The sequence below is a fragment of the Schistocerca cancellata genome, chromosome 8 (genome assembly GCF_023864275.1).
Source record: "Schistocerca cancellata isolate TAMUIC-IGC-003103 chromosome 8, iqSchCanc2.1, whole genome shotgun sequence".
Lineage (NCBI taxonomy): Eukaryota > Metazoa > Arthropoda > Insecta > Orthoptera > Acrididae > Schistocerca > Schistocerca cancellata.
In genome coordinates, this window is record NC_064633.1 from 345189131 (window position 1) to 345212154 (window position 23024).

The window sequence follows — 23024 nt, forward strand, 5'->3', positions numbered from 1 at the left end:
CTTCCCAGTATATTTATTCCTTAATGAAGTTTGTTGTAAATAATACATCTCTTTTTCCAACTAACTGCTTAGTACATAGTATCCATGCTAGAAAAAAGAACAATATACATAAAGATTTAAAATCACTTACTCTTGTCCAGAAAGGAGTCCAGTATAAAGCAACGCATATTTTCAATAAGTCACTCGCAACCATTAAGAGTTTAGTTTTCAGACAAGGCACAATTTAAACATAATTTAAAAGAATTTTTGGTGGCCAATTCCTTCTATTGCATCCATGAGTTTCTCAACAAGTGCAGTAGACCATTTTAATGAAAATTTATTATACTTTAATTTTTGACAATACTCGGTTTAACAGCCAAGTAACTACCTACTGTGCGAATGATGGATGTATGGAAAGCAGATGTAAGTCTTAAGTCTGTAAATAGTGTAAGTTTAATTTTAAATCTTGTACATAATCTGACTGTTCTTAACTGAGGATCACTGAAATGAATAATTTACTTTAATTTTTGACAATACTTGGTTGTAATAGCCAAGAAACTAGCAAATGCCTGAATGATGCATTTAATGAAAGCAGATGTAACTATTAAACCTGTAAATATTAGAAGTTTAAATTTAATTCATGTACATAATTTTACTGTTTATTGACTGAGGATCATTAAAATTAATGAAACTCAAGTTTTTCTAATTTCATTTTTGTAATGTGCTTATCTGACATGTTCCACACCCAGGAGTATTCCCTCTTTTATGGGTCTATGGAGTGAATAATTAATCTAATCTAATCTAATCTAAAAACTCACTCTGGCAGACTGAGCAGCGTGGGGTCCAGCTGGAGGAAGTAGGCAGCGAGCGCCGGCACGAGGCAGGAGAGGGCAGCACAGGCGGCCAGCAGGTGGGGCGCGCCCCGTGGCCAGCGCCACACCGCCGCCAGCACCACCAGGAACACCGTGAACAGCTGCGTGTCCGTAGCCAGGTACCACGTGTGCAGCAGGCACTGGAAACAACATCACGTTACGTTAATACTTGTTTCGGAGATCATGAATACGACATTTCGTAATGATGTGCAATGTGTCAATTCAACAAAAAAATTTTTACACGACATATTCTTTTTTCTTATAATTATTAGTTCATGTCTAAAGATTCATCTATTGACTAGAAGAAGTTGTCACTCGGAAATTCTTTTAATTTGTTTTTAAATGCTGGTTGGTTATTTGTCAGACTCTTAATGCTATTTGGTAAATGACCAACAAATTTTGTGGCCGCATAATTCACCCCTTTCTGTGCCAATGTCAGGTTTAGCCCAGAATAGTGAAGATCATCCTTTCTTCTAGTCTCGTAGGTATGCATTTTGCTGTTATTTTTGAATTGGGGTGGGTTATTAATAACAAATTTCATACCCGCCAGGGTAGCCGAGAGTGCTAACGCAGTGCTTCCTGGACTCCGATAGGTGCGCTGGCCTTGGATCGAATTCGCCCGGTGGCTTAACGAGGACGGCTGGTGTGCTGGCCATCCTCGATGTGGTTTTTAGGTGGTTTTCCACATCCTACTAGGTGAATACGGGCTGGTCTCCACTCGCAGACATTTGAAACACATTCACACTATTTCAAGATTTACACTTGACGCAGACAGCTGGGGTACACTAATTCCGTCCTGGGGGGTATGGGGGGCGGCAGGAAGGGCATCCGGCCACCCCTTACAGTTAACCATGCCAAATCCGTACTTAACCCTGCTGACCCTGCGCACAATGCGGGATAAAAGCGGTAGCGAAAGCGAATTAATTACAAATTTCATTCAAAATGGATCAAATGGCTCTGAGCACTATGGGACTCAACTGCTGAGGTCATTAGTCCCCTAGAACTTAGAACTAGTTAAACCTAACTAACCTAAGGACATCACAAACATCCATGCCCGAGGCAGGATTCGAACCTGCGACCGTAGCGGTCTTGCGGTTCCAGACTGCAGCGCCTGTAACCGCACGGCCACTTCGGCCGGCTACAAATTTCATTAGTGAATATATGTATTGCGAAGGTACTGTGAATATCCGGAGTTCCTTGAATTAATGTTTGCAAGTTGATCTTGAGTACGCTCCAGCTATTATTCTGATTACATGCTTTTGTGCAATGAATACTTTTTCCTTAATGATGAATTACCCCAAAATATGATACCGTATGAAAGCAGTGAATGAAAACAGGCGTAGTAGCTAATTTACTGATATTTTTTATCACCAAAATTTGCAATAACACTAATAGCATAAGCAGCTGAACGTAAGCGTTGCAGCAGATGATCAATGTGTTTCTTCTGATTCAGTTTATCATCAATGCACACTCCCAGAAATTTTGAATATTCTGCCTTAGCAACAGACTTCTGTTCAAAGTCTATATTTATCAACAGTGTTATGCCGTTTATGGTATAGAACTGTATATACTGTTTTCTCAATATTTAGGGGGACTCCGTTAGCAGAGAACCGCTTAACAATTTTCTGAAAAACATTAATTGAAATTCCCTTAGCTAATTTTGTTTGTTGGCTGTGATTGCTCTACTTGTATCATCAGCAAAAAGAACTAGCTTCACATCTTCATGAATATAAAGTGGCAAGTCATTAATATAGTAAGGACAATAAGGGATCCAAGACTGAACCATGTCAGCCACCATTCTTGATACCTCCCCAGTCAGAGGACTCTGCTGATTGTTGCAGACTATCTGTACTCTTTATTTCAACCTTCTGCATTCTTCCAGTTACATATGAATTAAACCATTTAAGCACTGTCTCATTCATGCTAAAATACTAAAGCTTATGCACAAGAATTTCATGATTCACACTGTCAAAAGCCTTTGACAGATCACAAAAAATCCCAATGGGTGATGTTCGGTCATTCAGAGCATTTTATACTTGATCAGTGAAGGCACATATAGCATTTTCTGTTGAAAAACCTTTCTGAAAATCAAACTGACGTTTTGTTAGTACTTCATTTTTACAAATATGTGAAGCCACTCTTGAATACATTATTTTTTCAAGAATTTTGGATAAATTAGATTGTGTGGTAGGTTTTAGCATCAGACTTATCCCCTTTTTTATGCAGTGGTTTAACAATAGCATATTTCAGTCTACCCAAAAAAATAGCATGTTTCCGTGAGCTACTACATATGTGGCTGAGAATCCTACTTGTCTGTTGGGGACGAGCTTTTAGTACGCTTTTGGAAATACCATCAGTTCCATGCGAGCTATTACTTTTGAATGACTTTATTATTTTCCTGATTTCAATTAGAGAGGTGGTTGAAATTCAGTTTTATCAAATTGCTTAAGTATTGCCTCTTCCATATACACCCTTGCATTTTATAATGAACAACTGGATCATATTTTCTCTACAACAGTTAAAAATGATTATTAAAAATATTTTCTACTTCTGAGTTTTTGTTAACAAACTTCTGATTGAGTTTCAAAGAAATACAGTCTTTTTGTGCTCTCGGATGCCTGGTTTCCCTTTTAACAATATTCCAAATTGTTATAATTTTATTATTAGAGCTGTTAAGGTCAGACATAATGCACATACTTCTGGACTTTTTAATAACTTTTCTTAATACAGCGCAGTAGTTCTTATAATGTTTGACCGTTTCTAGATCATTACTCCTTCTAGCTATAACATATATTTCCCTCTTCTGTTTAAAGATATTTTTATCCTTTTAGTAAGCCACGGATTTTCAGATGGTTTCACTGTTTTCCTAGGGAAATTGTTTTCAAATGTACTCACAAAGGTTTCATGAAATAGGTAAAATTTTAAATTAGTGTCAGATTCCCTTTATACCTCATTACAGTCTAACTGTAGCAAGCTTTCCCTAAAATTTGCAATTGTTAAATCGTTAACTGAGCCCACTATTTTGGTGGACTCTTTTGCGTTACTGTATGAGCTACTGAAGCACCAAAGAAACTGGTATAGACATGCGTATTCAAATACAGAGAAATGTAAACAGGCAGAATACGGCGCTGTGGTCGCAAAGCCTATATAAGAAAACAAATGTCTGGCGCAGTTGTTAGATCGGTTACTGCTGCTGCAATGGCAGGTTATCAAGATTTAAGTGAGACAAATTGCTGCAGATTTCAATGCTGGGCCATCAACAAGTGTCAGCGTGCGAACCATTCAATGAAATACCTAGACATGGGCTCTCGGAGTTGAAAGCCCACTCGTATACCCTTGATGACTGCACGATACAAAGCTTTACGCGTCACCTGGGCCAGTCAACAGCGAAATTGGATTATTGATGACTGGAAACATATTGCCTAGTCGGACGAGTCTCTTTTCTAATTGTATCGAGCGGATGGACGTGTACGGGTATGGAGACAACCTCATGGACCCTGCATGTCAGCAGGGGACTGCTCAAGCTGTTGGAGGATCTCTAATGGTGTGGGGCGTGTGCAGTTGGAGTGATGCGGGACCTCTGATACGTCTAGATACGACTCAGACAGGCAGCACGTAGGTAAAAATCCTGTCTGATCACCTTCATCCATTCAGGTCCAGTGTACATTCCGACGGACTTGGGCATTTCCAGCAGGACAATGCGACACCCCACACGTCCAGAATTCTTACAGATTCGCTTCAGGAACACTCTTCTGAGATTAAACACTTCCAGTGGCCACCAAACTCCCCAGACATGAGCATTATTGAGCATTATTGAGCATATTTGGCATGCCTTGCAACGTGATGTTCAGAAGAGATCTCCATTCTCTCGTACTCATACGAATTTTTGGACAGCCCTGCAGGATTCATGGAGTCAGTTCCCTCCAGCACTACTTCAGACATTAGTTGAGTTTATGTCGTGTCATATTCCGGCACTTCTGCATGCTCGGTGGGGCCCTACACGATATTAGACAAGAGCACCAGTTTCTTTGGCTCTTCAGTGTAATAAACCTCATCTACGCCGCTTACCTGGGCTGTGTTCTCTTGGTGCATCCACTGATGCAGTATATAGTAAGTGACGACGAAATATTTTTCTATGAACTGAGTGTTGTCCATATATTCTGTCCACCTTGTAGGCAATGTTTGTGTGCGTGTGACTCATATATTGTGAAGATTTTGGTACCGATTCTTCTTTCCAAAATGTCTAACAGACTGGATATTACTACACAGGTAATGACATTGGTCCAGAACATACCACAGAACACGCACGCAATGGTCTAGAAGATGGCTGCCATCACCACATCCAGTCCGGAACATTCCAACCGGTTGTCCCGCATTGATGCACTGGTGAAAGGTTTCCAGATGGCGCCTCTGCCATTCCAACACAGGTGATGCTCAGCAGCGCACGGTTAGTTTTTTAGCCTTCGCCCTCTCAACGGACGATCTTATAGGAAGTGGATGGCCAGATTACAGGGTTTGTCCAGAGACTGCCGTTTCCAGTATGGCAATTCTAAACGTAAACAATCTTACGCAGCTTCCCTACTCCTGAACGTGATCCAATTCCAGTCGCTAGATGGACTTCTGAGTTACCGCCCACGCTGCAGATTTGCCTCCCTGTTACTATGGTTTTTGAACAAGTGTTTGTTGCCAGCCCAACTCGCGGGTCCCAACTGCAACCATGGCCTTCACACCAAACTGAGCCGCAAACTTCCTGCAGGTGTGTGACAGCCACGACGGTTATTCTCACGCAGCAATTGTTTTATAATGCACCCATGGCAAGTGTTCTGTTACCACCGCACCAAATACTACTTCTGTGGCAGAACGGGACATATAGTGAAAGTGTGTAAATCGGCCTTAAGATGAATATGGATTGTGCCCATATGGCGCCCCCGAATCCAGGATTTGATGAATTGCTCGGATCTCCCGAATCCAGAGGTGTTGCACGTGCGGGTTGTAGTCCCTGTTCTGACCGACTCTTAATTCTCACAGTGGAAGTCAATGTCAGTCCCCGTAGAGGTTACACCACATAGTAATATGGGTGTTTCAGCATGGGTCATTAATTGGTACCGCTTGTATTATTGATCTGTAAATGTAATCATTGAATGTATTCCATGTGCACTGTTGCAAAAATAAATCTTGAGCGAATTGGAAACCACTAAGAGGGGGAAGTAATTTTTTTTCCCCGGCAGTGTAAGTCGTGTACAAAAAGAGATACATTATTTTTGATTCCGTAAACAAATGTAAGATTTGGCCCTTAGAATGTTTTCCATTCCCGCTCTTCAGTCGTACGAAGATGATCAAAACCGGTGAACCGTGGGGCGTTTACTTCTATTGTTAGTGGAGAGTTGTAGCAGTCAGCAAAAGAAAGAAACTCCAGGTGGAGTGTAAACCACAGAGATGACACACATGTAAGGGACGAGGTCGAATGAGAGGAAAAGTCGGAGAGATGGACAGGGCAGAGAAGAGGTGTGCTGCTGGAGGACTCACCGTGTCGTCGGCGTGCACGTAGTTGTTGACGTAGAGCATGTTGGCCCACCAGTGGCTGCGGCAGGCGCGCCGGTCCCAGCCCAGCAGCCGAGTCCACAGCGGCCCGCGGCCGGCGTGCGGGGCCAGCGTCGACGCCAGCGCCACAGTCGCCGCGTACGACGGCGTCAGCCTGCCGGCAGACGAAACACTGAGCGGCTGAGAACCGCGCCTCACTGCTGAGGACGCTGTCTCGTCCGGCCCTACTCCAGTCCTTAGGGTGGCACTTAGTTGTCGACTCACAGCCGGCCGCTGTGGCCGAGAGGTTCTAGGCGCTTCCGCCCGGAACCGCGCTGCTGCTACGGTCGCAGGTTCGAATCCAGCCTCGGGCATGGATGTGTGTGATGTCCTTAGGTTAGCTAGGTTTAAGTAGTACTAAGTCTAGGGGACTGATGACCTCATACGTTAAGTCCCATAGTGCTTAGAGTCATTTGAACCATTTGTCGACTCACAAAGGACTCCTTGACTGTGAGGTCGCAAGTATAGTCTATAGCAAGGCTCATTTCTAAGTGTTGTGTTAACAGTTATGACAGGAAAAACATTACCTGCTAATCACTCACCATGTGCATCAGAGGGCGACAGAAAATGAGTATTCGGAACGTGTAGAGTTCAACCTGCTATGTTATGTATGTATTACACTTCAGAGGGAAAATGGACATCATGGACATTCAAGAAATGTTCAGACCAAACCATAAACTTGCGCCATAAACACCGAATGAAAAATGGCGCGCCACAGCGATCATAAAGGTTCACACCATCAAGATCGGAGCGAACTCCTTGGGGAGTTATTAACCGTGCAGAACGTTCAGCTAGGTATCCAGTCTTAAAGAATGCTTATAGAGTCATCTTGGTGTAACAGGGTGATGACAACCGATGGAACGTGATGGCGTGGAATCGAATGCGAAAAAATCCGCCCAGGAGCTTACCGTAAAACTGGCTATCCTTTACGGTGTAGCTGCAGATACTGCGATGATGTGTTTTATAGGCACGGCAAAAACAAACATTTAGAGAATGAATTTGTCCAGTGGTTCCAGGTGGTATATACCGCGATGCCACACGCTTTACAGTAGGGACAATTTGCTCTAAAGGAGTATGATTTTTATATGCAGACCAGGAATCAAGAAAAAGTAAGTTATTATGACCAGCTACTGGTCAGAAGCACTGCTCATGCCCTGGTTGTAGTTCTCTTGAGCCCTTTTTCCCATTCTTGCTTGCTATGAAGTAAATATTTCCTCGTGTCCTTGCAAGATCACGCACACGGGAAAGATTCCTAGGGGACAGAGCACCTCCAACTTCTCGCAGCACGATAAACAACTTTCTAGCCAATTCAACATCAATATTAACAGTCGGCATAATTGTACACGAATGCGTTAAGGCATTGCTCTTAGTAGATCTTGATCCATCTCTCTTCGTACCTGTAATTTCCAGGGTTTCTTTCATACGCATATCCTCTTCAAATCCTTATTGGTCGCAGCTGAAAACAAATTCATTATTGAATGGTGGGATAAGTTTGTTTATCTCATCTACAAATTTTCTGGCCGATTCTGCTGTGCATCGTCAAGCTGACGCTTAGCTTCAAATTTAGTTATCTTAGAACTTCCAGTTCTGTAGCATTGTTTGAAGTTATGCAACCATCCATTGCTTCTCTTGAAATCACTGTAATCTATGCAGTTTGATGTGCATAACGTAGTAAGTTACTGAGATGAACATCCTGTAAATGCTCGAAAGGCGCAAACACTAGTTTTTGTAACAAGTGTGCCTTGTCCTCCCTTGAATATCCGCGGATTTCCTTATGCACTACGTGGTCGTACTGCTGTAGACTTATTAGCAATCTGCTCATAATTGTGTTTTCACTACGCTACTGATCACCTTCCACGTACGTATTATGTTTAGTACCCGTTCCTTGGTCAATAATTGTCCTTTACTACGTATCATCGTAGATGGGATTTGTGGCTCCCTGTCCTACAGGGATGATCAACTACTTGGCCCGACACCTGTTTCAGTATCACTTTCACTTGTTAAGCACGTATCATCATTGTATTGCTTATGTACATCGCCCACCCTCTCGAGCATATACGACACCACTTACTACACTGACACTGACTCATCTTGCAGAAACTCTACTATTTCGTCTGCCACTTCTTTTCAGTCTTCGAAATTGCTTATGTTCCTTTCTGACCAAATGTCAACTTCGGCAACTGTTACTCTGCTTTGTATCAACACCACTAGCGCTGTAGTACTGTTGTCAGTTACTCGTTGACTATACAGTTCAACTAAGCTCCGTAGCCTCATGCTGTGCTCACCATTGGCTACCTCCAGTCGCGCCCCCTGTTGCAGTCAATATTGTGATTGGATGGTAGACAACATGCAGGGCAATGAATGCCGCAAACATCATTGCCCTTTTGCGACCTTGCACTCAAGGGGTTCCTTGTCAGACATTTCGACCAACCTTCTATTCAAGGTGCTAGGAAGTTTGATATGGTTTTACCGTCGGACTTCAACATCGGACTGCAAGCCCAGATTGTTACGTAAAACTGACTGCGATATTCCTTCACCGAGGTCAAATCCTGTTGAAAACAGAGGGACAGAGATCTGCATTAAAGATCTATCTGCAGGCATACCCGAGGGATAAGTCTTATCCCCTGCAGTATATAACATCTAATATGTCTGACAAAAAAATGTGGAATACCTAGAAGGGAGGAAGGTAGTGAAATAAAACCTCATGAGCCGAGAGGGGGTCTGGTGTTATTTCAGTGATTACAAAATCTAATCAAACCTACAAAGAACTTGGCAGCCTACATATCGGAACGACGATGCACCATTCTGACCTGATCGCATGCACTGATACCTTTGGCAAGAAAGTCATCAAGCCGTTACATCATCTCCTGAGGCAACTTGACCCACAGTTGTTGTAACTGGCTCCTGATATCCTGGATACTGCCACTGTGACAGAGTGGACATCGGAGCTGATGCCACACATATTCTATCAGGGACAGGTCCGTAGATTTTACTGGCCACGTTAGTACCACAATATCACACAAACACTTCATGGAGACACGTGCCATGTGTCGACGAGCATTGTCGTTTTGAAACATGGCACGACAGTGCTGTCACGTGGAAGCCAGCACATGAGGACGCAGGATGTCCGTGACGTACTGATGTCCCGTCAGAGTTGCCTGAATCACTATCACACCTGACCTAGAGCCATACCCTGTGGCTCGCCACACCATGATGCCACGAGTAACACCATAATGCCTCTCCACAACATTGGAAGAACGGGATCTCTCCGCATGTCGCTGCTATACTTGCGGACGGTGGTCGTCCGGGGTAGTGCAGAACCGCTATCCACCACTGAACACCTGTTACGCCAGTCATCAGTGCTCCTTACTTACCGGTCACAGCAGCACCCCAAACGAAACCAAATGCGGCACTGACGGCAGCCTACGCATGAGTATCATGTCGTTTTTCGAAACCCAGAATCTACTCTGTAGGGATCAACAGGGATTCCGGAAATAGCGATCGTGTGAGACCCAACTCGCTTTATTTGTTCATGAGACCTAGAAAATATTAGATACAGACTCCCAGGTAGATGCTATTTTTCTTGACTTCCGGAAGGCGTTCGATACAGTTCCGCACTGTCGCCTGATAAACAAAGTAAGAGCCTACGGAATATCAGACCAGCTGTGTGGCTAGATTGAAGAGTTTTTAGCAAACAGAACACAGCATGTTGTTATCAATGGAGATACGTCTACAGACGTTAAAGTAACCTCTGGCGTGTCACAGGGGAGTGTTATGGGACCATTGCTTTTCACAATATATATAAATGACCTAGTAGATAGTGTCGGAAGTTCCATGCGGCTTTTCGCGGATGATGCTGTAGTATACAGAGAAGATGCAGCATTAGAAAATTGTAGCGAAATGCAGGAAGATCTGCAGCGGATAGGCACTTGGTGCAGGGAGTGGCAACTGACCGTTAACATAGACAAATGTAATGTATTGCGAATACATAGAAAGAAGGATCCTTTATTGTATGATTATATGATAGCGGAACAAACACTGGTAGCAGTTACTTCTGTAAAATATCTGGGAGTATGCGTGCGGAACGATTTGAAGTGGAATGATCATATAAAATTAATTGTTGGTAAGGCGGGTACCAGGTTGAGATTAATTGGGAGAGTCCTTAGAAAATGTAGTCCATCAACAAAGGAGGTGGCTTACAAAACACTCGTTCGACCTATACTTGAGTATTGCTCATCAGTGTGGGATCCGTACCAGATCGGGTTGACGGAGGAGATAGAGAAGATCCAAAGAAGAGCGGCGCGTTTCGTCACAGGGTTATTTGGTAAGCGCGATAGCGTTACGGAGATGTTTAACAAACTCAAGTGGCAGACTCTGCAAGAGAGGCGCTCTGCATCGCGGTGTAGCTTGCTCGTCAGGTTTCGAGAGGGTGCGTTTCTGGATGAGGTATCGAATATATTGCTTCCCCCTATTTACCTCCCGAGGAGATCACGAATGTAAAATTAGAGAGATTAGAGCGCGCACGGAGGCTTTCAGACACTCGTTCTTCCCGCGAACCATACGCGACTGGAACAGGAAAGGGAGGTAATGACAGTGGCACGTAAAGTGCCCTCCGCCACACACCGTTGGGTGGCTTGCGGAGTGTAGATGTAGATGTAGATGAGACGGTAATATCATTGTCCAGCTGCTGTTAGCCTATGCCCATTGGTGCGGGACGATTCAGAATGTTGCAGAGAATCCATTGCAGATGTGAAGTTGTTACGATCTGCTCCGTGCAGAATACGGCTCTCCTCTCTTGTGGCAGTCAAACGTATTAGACCTTAAGCTTGACGACGAGTATGGCTACCATCGCGTTCCCACGCAGTGCAACATCGGGGAACTGTCACATCCGAATGCCCCACATATCGAGATATGTACGCTTAGATCAGCTGGACAATTGGAGATCTACAAGGAGGGTCTTTCCAAACTCTGTCACTTACTGATAATGCTGTCTCACACATGGAAACTCTGTGTCCTTCACACTGATCTGACATTGATCATGCCGCTTATATACCTTACCAGACCTGGCAATAACAGTAAACACGAACAACACTAATGCAGTCTGTGGCCGTTCCAGCTGTCACACAGAACTGAAACTATAATCATTTACACACCTGCCGAAGGCGTGTACATGCAACACCGACTCAAAGGAAGGCCTCGGCGCTTGTTCGTGACGTCACGTCAGCTAGGCACGGCGAACGCTAGGTCTGTTGCAGGCATACTCATAATGGTGGTGTCTCCCTCTCTGACACAGGAAAATGTGAAACTATTGGCGGTAGTTGACCGACACACATTGTTCTGAGAGATTTCTGCAATCAGTTAATTGTGCAATTCATTACACTTCTTAACAAATAGTGTACTCCTGAACTTAAATTTCCACCTGTTTTAAGGACTGACATACAAAAACAACTTCATGGTCCAGCAGCAGCAGAATTGGTGCTTCTTTACCTTATTTGTAAATCTGAGGAAGTTACGTTTGTACTGGGTTGCTTTTACAAGAAACTGTGAACATATTGGTGCTCTTCTTTAGGTATCTTGGTTGACTATGGGGTGAGGAGCACTGAATGTTAATGAAATATCTTGCGATTGTACACGTTGGGGGAGGGGCTTGTGGACAGAAGAAGAGGCAAAAGAGAGATACTTGTTTTATCAAATAATTTTTTTTTTATCTTATTAAGTTTCCCCTTTCAGTGGCAAGAGGGAAATATTTATCTTTTCTAATGTGCATGTTTAAAAAAGTTTAAGCTCAGCAGTATTTTCGATGTATGAAGCTATTTTGTTTCCTGTTTAGAAATCCTTTCGTTGAAAACGACTGTAATATAATGACTGGCAACAGTTGGACATTTACACATGTAAATTAGTTCACATTTCCAGTGACGATGTCAAACTAAAATAAATAAATAAATAAAAGAAACGAGTTCATCGTAAGGGGGATGGGGTAAGTTTCGATAACAAAATGGATCAAGTAAATATAGTTACTTGAATGTAAAATTTCCGGAGCTTGCAATGGGGCAAAGCGTCTTCTCATATTGATCTACTTTTGTTTCGACAGGATTCAGTAACACAGAATTATGATCATCTTTTGTAGCTTTACGATAGTAAGAAAATCTTTCCTCTATATAAAACTGCAGAATCCAAAACAATACCAAACATTTTGTCCAAAAATAAGAAATTTATAGTGATAAGCACGCCCAGGCGTTTCTGCATGCAACAGACCTGGCGTTCGCCGTGCCTAGCTGACGTGACGTCACCAACAAGCGCCGAGGCCTTCCTTTGAGTCGGTGTTGGTACATGTCGAAGTTAGATTGGCATCCGATCATTTCTTCTGCTTGCTCCACTTTTGTATCAGGCATTGTACGTGAATGACATTCCGACCCTGGACAATGTGATGTTTGCACAATTTGGACGTGAAATGGCCTTTCTCACAAGTGGATGTACCCACACCGGGAATAACGTTCAAACAAAAAAAAAAAAAAAAAAAAATCTCAGCTCGTGGCAATAGAAGGATGGTGCAGGAAGAACAAATTGCAACTAAAATCCCAGGAGTGCACTACTGGTTTATTTTAGCTCAAAGAGACGCGTGAACGGCAGTCACATGACCAAAACCTATGAAATATCAGAGAGGGACTTACGACACAACATTTACTTATAACGACCATGTCCAGTACAAAAGACGACGGATCATTTGCATGACGAAGATGCTACTGCCCTTATTCCTAGGTCACGAAGTGGGAACGAGCACGAAAGTACGACTGTATAAGGCCACAATCCTAACAGTAATTCTCTGTCGTAGCTCCTCTTGGAACCTCGCCAGCGAGTACCACCAACTGCGGAAGATACACGTCGTCCAAAACGAAGTCCTACAATGGATTGTAAACATATCCTGGTTATCAAAAAACGTCGACATCCATCAGCACGTAAACATTGAGACCTTATGTGGCCTTATCAAAGAACTGTCGCGGCAGTTAGACGACAAAATACACGACGAAAAGCCCACATATGACAGGTCAGGGATGTAGGCACAACCTTCCCCCAAGCAAAAACTACTTTAAGGTACCTTGGTCTCTAAAACTGAATTAATGTTATTCATACTAACTTTTAATTAAATACAGAACATTTCTTCTTCTTTTCTTTTGCTAGTGCATATGTCCCACATGTTGCGCAGGGTCGGCATGGTTAAGGGGAGGCCAGATGCCCTTCCTGTCGCCACCCCGAACCGTCCTGGGATGGAACGAGTGTACCCCAGCTGTCTGCGTCTGGTTTAAGCCATGGAATAGTGCAAACGTGTTCAAATGTCTTCGAGTCGTGTAACTGAGGCGGGACATGGGGACCAGCCTGGTATTCACGTTATGGGATGTGGAAAACCACATCCAGACTGGCTGGCACACTGGCCATCGTCGTTAATCCGCCGGGGATTCGATCCGGGGCCAGTGCGCCTACCCGAGTCCAGGGAGCAGCGCATTAGCGCTCTCGGCTAACCTGCCGGCTCTAAATACGGAATATTTAACTACCATAAATAATTACAACACTGTAAGAGGTGAAACGACCTTGTCGAAAACCCTTTCAAGTGAATAAATAAAGGTTGCTATACATCGACAGAACATAGAAGAAGTAGAACCGCAGGAGACACAGCGGACGAACTTCATACGAAAAAAAAAGTGGTCCATTCACTTCATTAGTCCTCCATTAAAATGTGATGTGACAACGCCTCAGTGCATGGCTTGCATGTCCTAAGTGTTTGCATCTCGATAATCAGTGGGTCTACCTTTGTCTGTTTATGGCATACTATAAGTCACATATGTAATATTCTTATTTTATTTACGGGGCTGTTAAATCAAAAGGATAGAAATGGAAATGAAGACACATGCTTCTTGACACAGCGTAGGGGAACGATGTGGGAGACCCGCACCGCCGTACTAGGTAAGGTCCTAATGGAGGTGGGTTGCCATTGCCTTCCACCGACCGTAATGGGGATGGGGTTTGGGTTGGGTTGGGTTGTTTTGGGGAAGGAGACCAGACAGCGAGGTCATCGGTCTCATTGTATGAGGGAAGGATGGAGAAGGAAGTCGGCCGTGCCCTTTCAGAGGAACCATCCCGGCATTTGCCTGGAGTGATTTAGGGAAATCACGGAAAACCTAAATCAGGATGGCCGGACGCGGGATTGAACCGTCGCCCTCCCGAATGCGAGTAATGGGAATGAATGATGATGATGAAGACGACACAACAACGCGCAGTCATCTCGAGGCAGGTGAAAATCACTGGCCCCTCCGGGAATCGAACCCGGGACCGCGTTCTCGGGAAGCGAGAACGCTACCGCGAGAGCACGAGCTGGGGACCAACCGGATGGAGAGGATGAAAAAATAAATTATTTATTACATCTACATTAACATCTTTATTTCGCGAGCCATTTTACGCTGTTTGCGGAGGGTACTTTGTGTCACTTTCCAGTTTTCCTGTTCCAGTCGCGTATGGTTAAAAAAATGTCCAAATGTGTGTGAATTGCTAATGACCAAGTTGCTGAGGTCATCGGTCCCTAGACCTACACAGTACTTAAACTATGTTATGTTAACCGGGGACCTAGAAACGACGGAGAGGCTCCGTCCCCGCCGCAGCCGCAGTGGTCCGCAACCCCACGACGACTACCGCATTCCACTTCACCCCTCTGCCGCCCCACACCGAACCCAGGATTACTGTGCAGGCGCTTCGGCCACCGGTGCCCCCCCCCCCCCCCCCCCGGGAATGTCTCACACCAGACGAGTGTAACCCCTATGTTTGCGTGGTAGAGTAATGGTTGTGTACGCGTAGGTGGAGAACTTGTTTGCGCAGCAATCGCCGACATAGTGTAGCTGAGGCAGAATAAAGGGAACCAGCCCGCATTTGCCGAGACAGATGGAAAACCGCCTAAAAGCCATCCACAGACTGGCCGGTTCACCGGACCTCGACACAAATCCGCCGGGCGGATTCCTGCCGGGGACCGGCGCTCCTTCCCGCCCGTGCGTTAGACCGCACGGCCCTACTTAAAATAACTTAAACTAACTTATGCTAAGAGCAACACACACACACATGCCTGATGGAGGACTCGAACCTCCGGCGGGAGGGGCCGTGCAATCCGTGAGTGCAGTATGGTTCGCGGGAAGAACGAATCCTGGTGAGCCTTCGCGGGGGCTCGAATCTCTCCAGTTTTATCTTCAGGGTCTTTGCGCGAGGTAACCTAGGAGGAAGCAATGTATTGGTTGACTCTTCTAGGACCGTACGCTCTCGGAATTTTTGGCAGTAGGCTACACTATACCGCTATCTTGTAGAGTCTGCCATTGGAGTTGGCCGAGCACCTCTCTGACGATTTCATACTCACTAAATGGACCTGTTTTGAAACGTGCTGCTCGATTATGCAGCAGAAGTTTCGAGGGGAAGCCTTTACACACATCCCATATTGTCTCGATTTCTCCCCATGCAATTTTCGTATTTTTGCAGCCTTGAAGAGACATTCGTGGTCGTCAATTTGCTTCGTACGAAGAGGTTCCTTCCTTGGGGAAATGCCGAATGCTCTCGAGAAGTTGCAAAACGCAGACTTGCTCTGAAAACCTATCGCCAGTCTTCTACCTTGGATAACTTCTTGGAAGTGCGAAGAGTAAATGCGGCTATTAACACATTCCTGGAAAAGAAAAAAAAATGAGAAAGGACAATGGGATCAAATTTTTCTCTTCACTCAATCAGGCAAACAGTACGACAAGCATTTGGTATAAGACAAAGGCTTTTGCAGATTGCATTTCCCTCTTCCTACTACCACTGCCTGGTTTTAGGAATTCATCATCCGGTCGCTACTCCCACGGTCCCACTCCTATATACTCACCCGTCTCCTGTTGAAGATGACCAACACCATTTCCCGTTTCGTCCTTTCTCTAAAGAAGAGCTCAATGAAGCTATTCAGTTGTCGAGTAATAGCTGTTCTGGTATTGATTTTATTCATTACTCTACGCCTGTGAACCTGCCCTGGCGAGCGAAAGATTTTCTCTGGTGTATTTTCAATCAATATTAGATGCAACAAGACCTCATGACAACATAATCCCAATTCTGCAAAGTGGGAAAGGTCCAAATAAGGCTTCTATCGACCTATTGCATTGGCGTCATGTGTTACAAAAATGCTGGAGCGGATGGTAAAATGGAGACTGGAATGGTGGATTAAAAATAGGAGTTAATACGTATTCAGAAAAGGCAAAGAGACAATGGAAAATCTGTGTTCATTTGCTACGGGTATCACGTCAGCCTTTCACACGAAATGAACAGTCGTCGCAGCTTTTGTTGGAGCTAAGGGAGCTTATGATCACTTTCATATATCGATTCTCTCGACAAGCTGGTGGGAGTCGGAATTTCTTCAGGAATGATTTGCGGTACCAATATCATGGTCGCTCAAAGAACTGTCTACGACAAAGGCAACATGCTTGGACATTTTCTTATCTCCCAGGGCTTGCCAAAGGGTGCAGTTTCAACCCCCTCTTGTATACTTTGTACGCTCATGATTAGAATGCACAATCATACAGTGAAGGATTTCACGACCGGATGTTTCAGTTGCTGAGAATTCTCCCGGGTTGTATGGCCGTGGTCCATGAAACTCTTCAATCCCTGACGTTTCGTCCAAGGCTACGTTGGACATCTTCGGAGGTGCTCCTGGTGGTGCTGAGTCTTGCCGACTGACGAGTCGGACGCCGAAGAGCGACCTAAATACCGTGGAAAGTGGGCGTGGTCTGGATTTCACGTGGTAGTAGAGATAAACCTAGCCAAAGATAAATTTTAATAGAAAAGAAGAAGCTATGAAACTCAGTGATACTTGTACTGTGGCGCTACAGAATCAATGAGAAGTTTTTATCTTTGACGTACTATGACCGATAGTTAAAAAAAAAAAAATCTTTGACAAGGTTTATATCTGCTGTCGCGTGAAATACAGGCCACGCCCACTTTCCACGGTACTTAGGCCGTTCTTCGAGGTCCGACTCGTCAGTCGGCAAGACTCAGCACAACCTCCGAAGATGTTCAACGTAGCCTTGGACGAAACGTCAGGGATTGAAGAGTTCCATGGACCACGGCCATAGAACCCGGAAGAATTCTCAGAATGCACAATCGTTCCATCCACTAAAATATTGCGGTATGCAGACGATGTATATGTTTATTCTACTTCCACCTCATATGTTCAGGTGAAATAGGCATTACTCACTACCACAGCTCACATTGATGAATGGCTGTCTACTAACGAGTTGGAGATTTCGTTTGAGAACTCTGTGATCGGCCCTTTTTACAAATCGACAGCTGCTCGCATTGAGGATTACGCCACGTGTGTAAAGTACATTTCCCAGATAAAATCTTATGCTTGATTCCTGGTATTGATATTCGACTCTCGGCGAAGCTGGGCGCCTCACCTTAGATCTACTGTTACTGAATGTGGAGGAGGTGTAAAGGTGTTTCACTCACTCGTCCGTAGGATGGAGAGACGACTGTATATTGATGGATTATTCGATTATGGTTGTCTACTCTATCTCAATGCACCTAAGTTTCATCTCTCCTAATTAGATAGTCTGCAATGCAAAGCCGTTCGTACCTGTCTTTCAGCCAAGCGTTCGACGACCGGAAATGCCCTTCCAGTGAAGGCATGGAATCTGCCCATAAACATTACAAGCCAAATGTTGTCGGATAAATTTTACATTAAAGGCATGGTCTTCGTGGACAGTTCAATCTACAGAAGTTGAGACTGCATATACCGATTACTGACCGCTTCGTACAGAAGAAACAAATTTCTAGTTTTGACGCTTAGTCTCCTATCATATGTTCTACTCTATGTTCTTCGCATTTGCCTTTATTTGAATACAACCTTGGCAACACTCAGCTGCAGCAAATTCCAGTCTTTTATTTAATTCGAACAGATCGGATGGTGTTGATGTAAAATTCAGCTTCAATCGTTTCATTGATCTGGCTATATCTATATGTACACCGATAGATCCATAATTCCACAAGAAGAGTGTATTGGATGAGCTTTACTGTGCTCTCAGATGCCAACACGGTGAGCCTTCAAATGCCCAAAAACATTTCTACTTTACGGTGGAGATATTGGCACTTCCGGAAGCACTTAACATTGTATAACGGGCCAGCAAAAAGTTTTCGTTCAAAGGCTGTACAATCCAGAATCGGTATAAAAATCAGGCATAATCTCTATAAGCATTGCAGGTAATCATCCAACCAATGCACTAGGTTGAAGATACCCGTTTGGTAAAACAATGTGTTCTGCTGCGTGAAGAAGTCCTTAACTGCCTGATGCACATCCTCGTCCGGTAGGGCTCACCGACCGACCAAGGACTTTTTAAGGGACCGAAGGCGTGATAATCACATGGAGAGAGGGCAAGACTTCAGGGCGGGTGCTCGAGTGTCTCCCAGTCGAGTTCTGGGTCGCATTTTTCCCAGACGTTTCGCCCTATGATTGCATGTATACCTGCTTGGAATCTCGCAGGGTTGCATATGCGCTGCAGCAGTGCTCCCAAAAGGAAGCTTCTTCAACGACCCTTATATCTTCAATTCCTTTCTCAGAGCTATTAAAAGTGTGTAACTCCCAGAGAGTCTTTAAATCATCAACATCGGAGACAGAATAAATCAACCAGCCGTTACACACTGAGGCGCCAAAGAAATTGGTATAGGCATGCGTATTCAAATACAGAGATTTGTAAACAGGCAGAATACGGCGCTGCGGTTGACAATGCCTGCATAAGACAAGTGTCTGGCGCAGTTGTCAAATCGGTTACTGCTGCTACAATGGCAGGTTATCAAGATATAAGTGAGTCTGAACGTGGTGTTATAATCGGCGCACGAGTGATGATACACAGCATCTCCGACGTAGCGATGAAATGCGGATTTCCCCGTACGACCTTTTCACGAGTGTACCGTGAATATTAGGAAACCGGTAAAACATGAAATCTCCGGCATCGCTATTGCCGGAAAAAGGTCCTGCAAGCGGGACCAACGACGACTAAAGAGAAACGTTCAGCGTGACAGAAGTGCAACCCTTCCGTAAATTGCTGCAGATTTTAATGCTGGGCCATCAACAAGTGTCAGCGTACCAACCATTCAACGAGACATCATTGATATGGGCTTTCGGAGCCGAAGTCCCACTCGTGTATCTTTGATGACAGCACGACACAAAGGTTTACGCCTCGCCTGGTCCCGTCAACACCGACATTGGACTGCTAATGACTGGAAATATATTGCCTGGTCGGACGAATCTCGTTTCAGATTGTATCGACCGGATGGACGTGTACGGGTATAGAGACAACCTCATGAATCAAAGGAACCAGCATATCAGCGGGGGACTGTTCAAGTGGTGTAGGCTCTGTAATGGTGTGGTACATGTGCAGTTGAAATGATATGGGACCCCTGATAGTCTAGATACGACTCTGACAGGTGACACGTACATAAGCATGTTGTCTGATCACGTGCATTCATTCATGTCCCTTGTGCATTTCGAGGGACCTGGGCAATTCCAGCAGGACAATGTGACACCACACACGCCCAGAATTGCTACTGTCTGGCTCCAGGAACACTCTTCTGAGTTTTAGCACTTCCGCTGGCCACCAAACTCCCCAGACGTGAACATTATTGAGCATATCAGGGATGTCTTGCAACGCGCTGTTCAGAAGAAACCTCGAGCCCCTCGTACTCTTACGGATTTATGGACAGCCCTGCAGGATTCATGGTGTCAGTTCCCTGCAGCACTATTTCAGACATTAGTCGAGTCCATGCCACGCCGTGTTGCAGCACTTCTGCGTGCTCTCCGGGACCCTACACTATATAAGACAGGTGTACCAATTTCTTTGACTCTTCAGTGTATATTGGATGTGATTCTAGAACACATTCTCAGTCAATGCAGGTGGCAGACAGTCCATTTGCTGTGCGTGCATTCGCACGTTGACATCCTCCATATTGAGGGAGTTGATGTATTATCGAAGCAGGTGGCATCTACTCACGTGAGATCAAGACCCACGGAAAACTTCGATGGCAAAACACGTGGAATGTGTCCCAACAAACGAAGGGTAGTTGTTATGCGGTGTTAAAACCCCGAATTCCTACAAAGCCTTGGTTTAGGAGGACACAACTGAACCGATCAACGAGTTTCGACTCCGCTTTAACGGAGCCTCTTTTCCTCTCCATCTACATCGATCTACATTTACAGTTTTCACAACATTCTGTAACAGAACACTGAAAGTAGTGGACTGACGGAACCCAGGGAACAGTTTCATGCCATTTGTCACTCCAAGCTACTTCTGCATCCGCTCCTTGCTAGTCGAAAGTGGGGTGCACACATAATAACATGGACTTTAGAAAGCCAACTGCTTCTTCGAATTTTTATTTAGACTAAATTAAACTACTTTAGCAAACGAAGATAGGTTTATGGACTTGGAAGAAGGGTTAAACAAGGTAAAATGGGTTATAACGTAATCATCAGAAGTATGCCGAAAATTAAAATCACTACAAACATTTCTTTTATTATCAAAGAATGACAGAAATTTGGGTGTAGGTCTTATTGTAAACAAGGAGGATAAAAGCGATATTCTAAATATTGGATGAGCCTCAGGTTGAGTAGCAAGATTTGTTTGAAAAATTAGAGAGAAATATTCCATAGAAATAACCCTAGGATAACAGAAACTGAAACGTGAAGGCAAGACCGTAACGGGGGCCAGCACTGAAATAAAAAAAATATTCTTCAACGGAAAACTTTGTATGTGATACCAGAAATTAGAAAGGTCATACATCATTACAATTTGTCGAGAAGTACATGTTTGTCCTGGACGCCTTCTTCCAGAAGAAAGTAAATGCGAGTAGAAAATTGTTATACCACGGACAAAATTGACTTTAAAATGAAGTTGGTTGTATTTATCGGACAACTGAAATTTAATGAACATAAGTGGGGCTCGGTGCCAGATTTAATACGTATCGTGAGCAGCTGCCTTAACAATTTTTTTCTCAAACATCCATCCATTCCCTTTCGCCCATCCCTACGCTCATCATAATCGTCTTCGTCGGTGTTGGCTCTTTGGTCATAAATTTCGTCTTTTGTATCCAAAAGTAAGGCTTTTACCACCACCTAATGATTTTTGAAAAAATGAATATTGGAAAGAAAGAGAGAATAGAAAACTTAGTAATTCTTAATTTGGCATACTTTCCAGGGAAAAATAAAGTAATTTTTCATTATCTTCAACTTAACAATAAAAGTACAGGGCTATCACAAATGATTGAAGCGATTTCATAAATTCACTGTAGCTCCATTCATTGACATATGGTCACGACACACTACAGATACGTAGAAAAACTCATAAAGTTTTGTTCGGCTGAAGCCGCACTTCAGGTTTCTGCCGCCAGAACGCTCGAGAGCGCAGTGAGACAAAATGGCGACAGGAGCCGAGAAAGCGTATGTCGTGCTTGAAATGCACTCTCATCAGTCAGTCATAACAGTGCAACGACACTTCAGGACGAAGTTCAACAAAGATCCACCAACTGCTAACTCCATTCGGCGATGGTATGCGCAGTTTAAAGCTTCTGGATGCCTCTGTAAGGGGAAATCAACGGGTCGGCCTGCAGTGAGCGAAGAAACGGTTGAACGCGTGCGGGCAAGTTTCACGCGTAGCCCGCGGATGTCGACGAATAAAGCAAGCAAGGAGCTAAACGTACCACAGCCGACGGTTTGGAAAATCTTACGGAAAAGGCTAAAGCAGAAGCCTTACCGTTTACAATTGCTACAAGCCCTGACACCCGATGACAAAGTCAAACGCTTTGAATTTTCGGCGCGGTTGCAACAGCTCATGGAAGAGGATGCGTTCAGTGCGAAACTTGTTTTCAGTGATGAAGCAACATTTTTTCTTAATGGTGAAGTGAACAGACACAATGTGCGAATCTGGGCGGTAGAGAATCCTCACGCATTCGTGCAGCAAATTCGCAATTCACCAAAAGTTAACGTGTTTTGTGCAATCTCACTGTTTAAAGTTTACGGTTCCTTTTTCTTCTGCGAAAAAAACGTTACAGGACACGTGTATCTGGACATGCTGGAAAATTGGCTCATGCTACAACTGGAGAGCGACAGCGCCGACTTGATCTTTCAACAGGATGGTGCTCCACCGCACTTCCATCATGATGTTCGGCATTTCTTAAACAGGAGATTGGAAAACCTATGGATCGGTCGTGATGGAGATCATGATCAGCAATTCATGTCATGGCATCCACGCTCTCCCGACTTAACCCCATGCGATTTCTTTCTGTGGGGTTATGTGAAAGATTCAGTGTTTAAACCTCCTCTACCAAGGAACGTGCCAGAACTGCGAGCTCGCATCAACGATGCTTTCGAACTCATTGATGGGGACATGCTGCGCCGAGTGTGGGAGGAACTTGATTATCGGCTTGATGTCTGCCGAATCACTAAAGGGGCACATATCGAACATTTGTGAATGCCTAAAAAAACTTTGAGTTTTTGTATGTGTGTGCAAAGCATTGCGAAAATATCTCAAATAATAAAGTTATTGCAGAGCT

General features: G+C 44.2%; 1 protein-coding gene across 1 annotated transcript in view; it reads right to left on the bottom strand.

The window, feature by feature from the left end:
- LOC126095564 (nose resistant to fluoxetine protein 6-like) overlaps positions 1-23024 on the bottom strand; it is a 586153-nt gene that overhangs the window by 103080 nt on the left and 460049 nt on the right. Inside the window, exons 8-9 of the mRNA XM_049910342.1 lie at positions 6378-6546; positions 798-991 (exon numbers count right to left, since the gene is read on the bottom strand). Of these exons, the coding sequence (XP_049766299.1) occupies positions 798-991; positions 6378-6546 (363 nt within the window). The remainder of the gene's footprint in view (positions 1-797; positions 992-6377; positions 6547-23024) is intronic.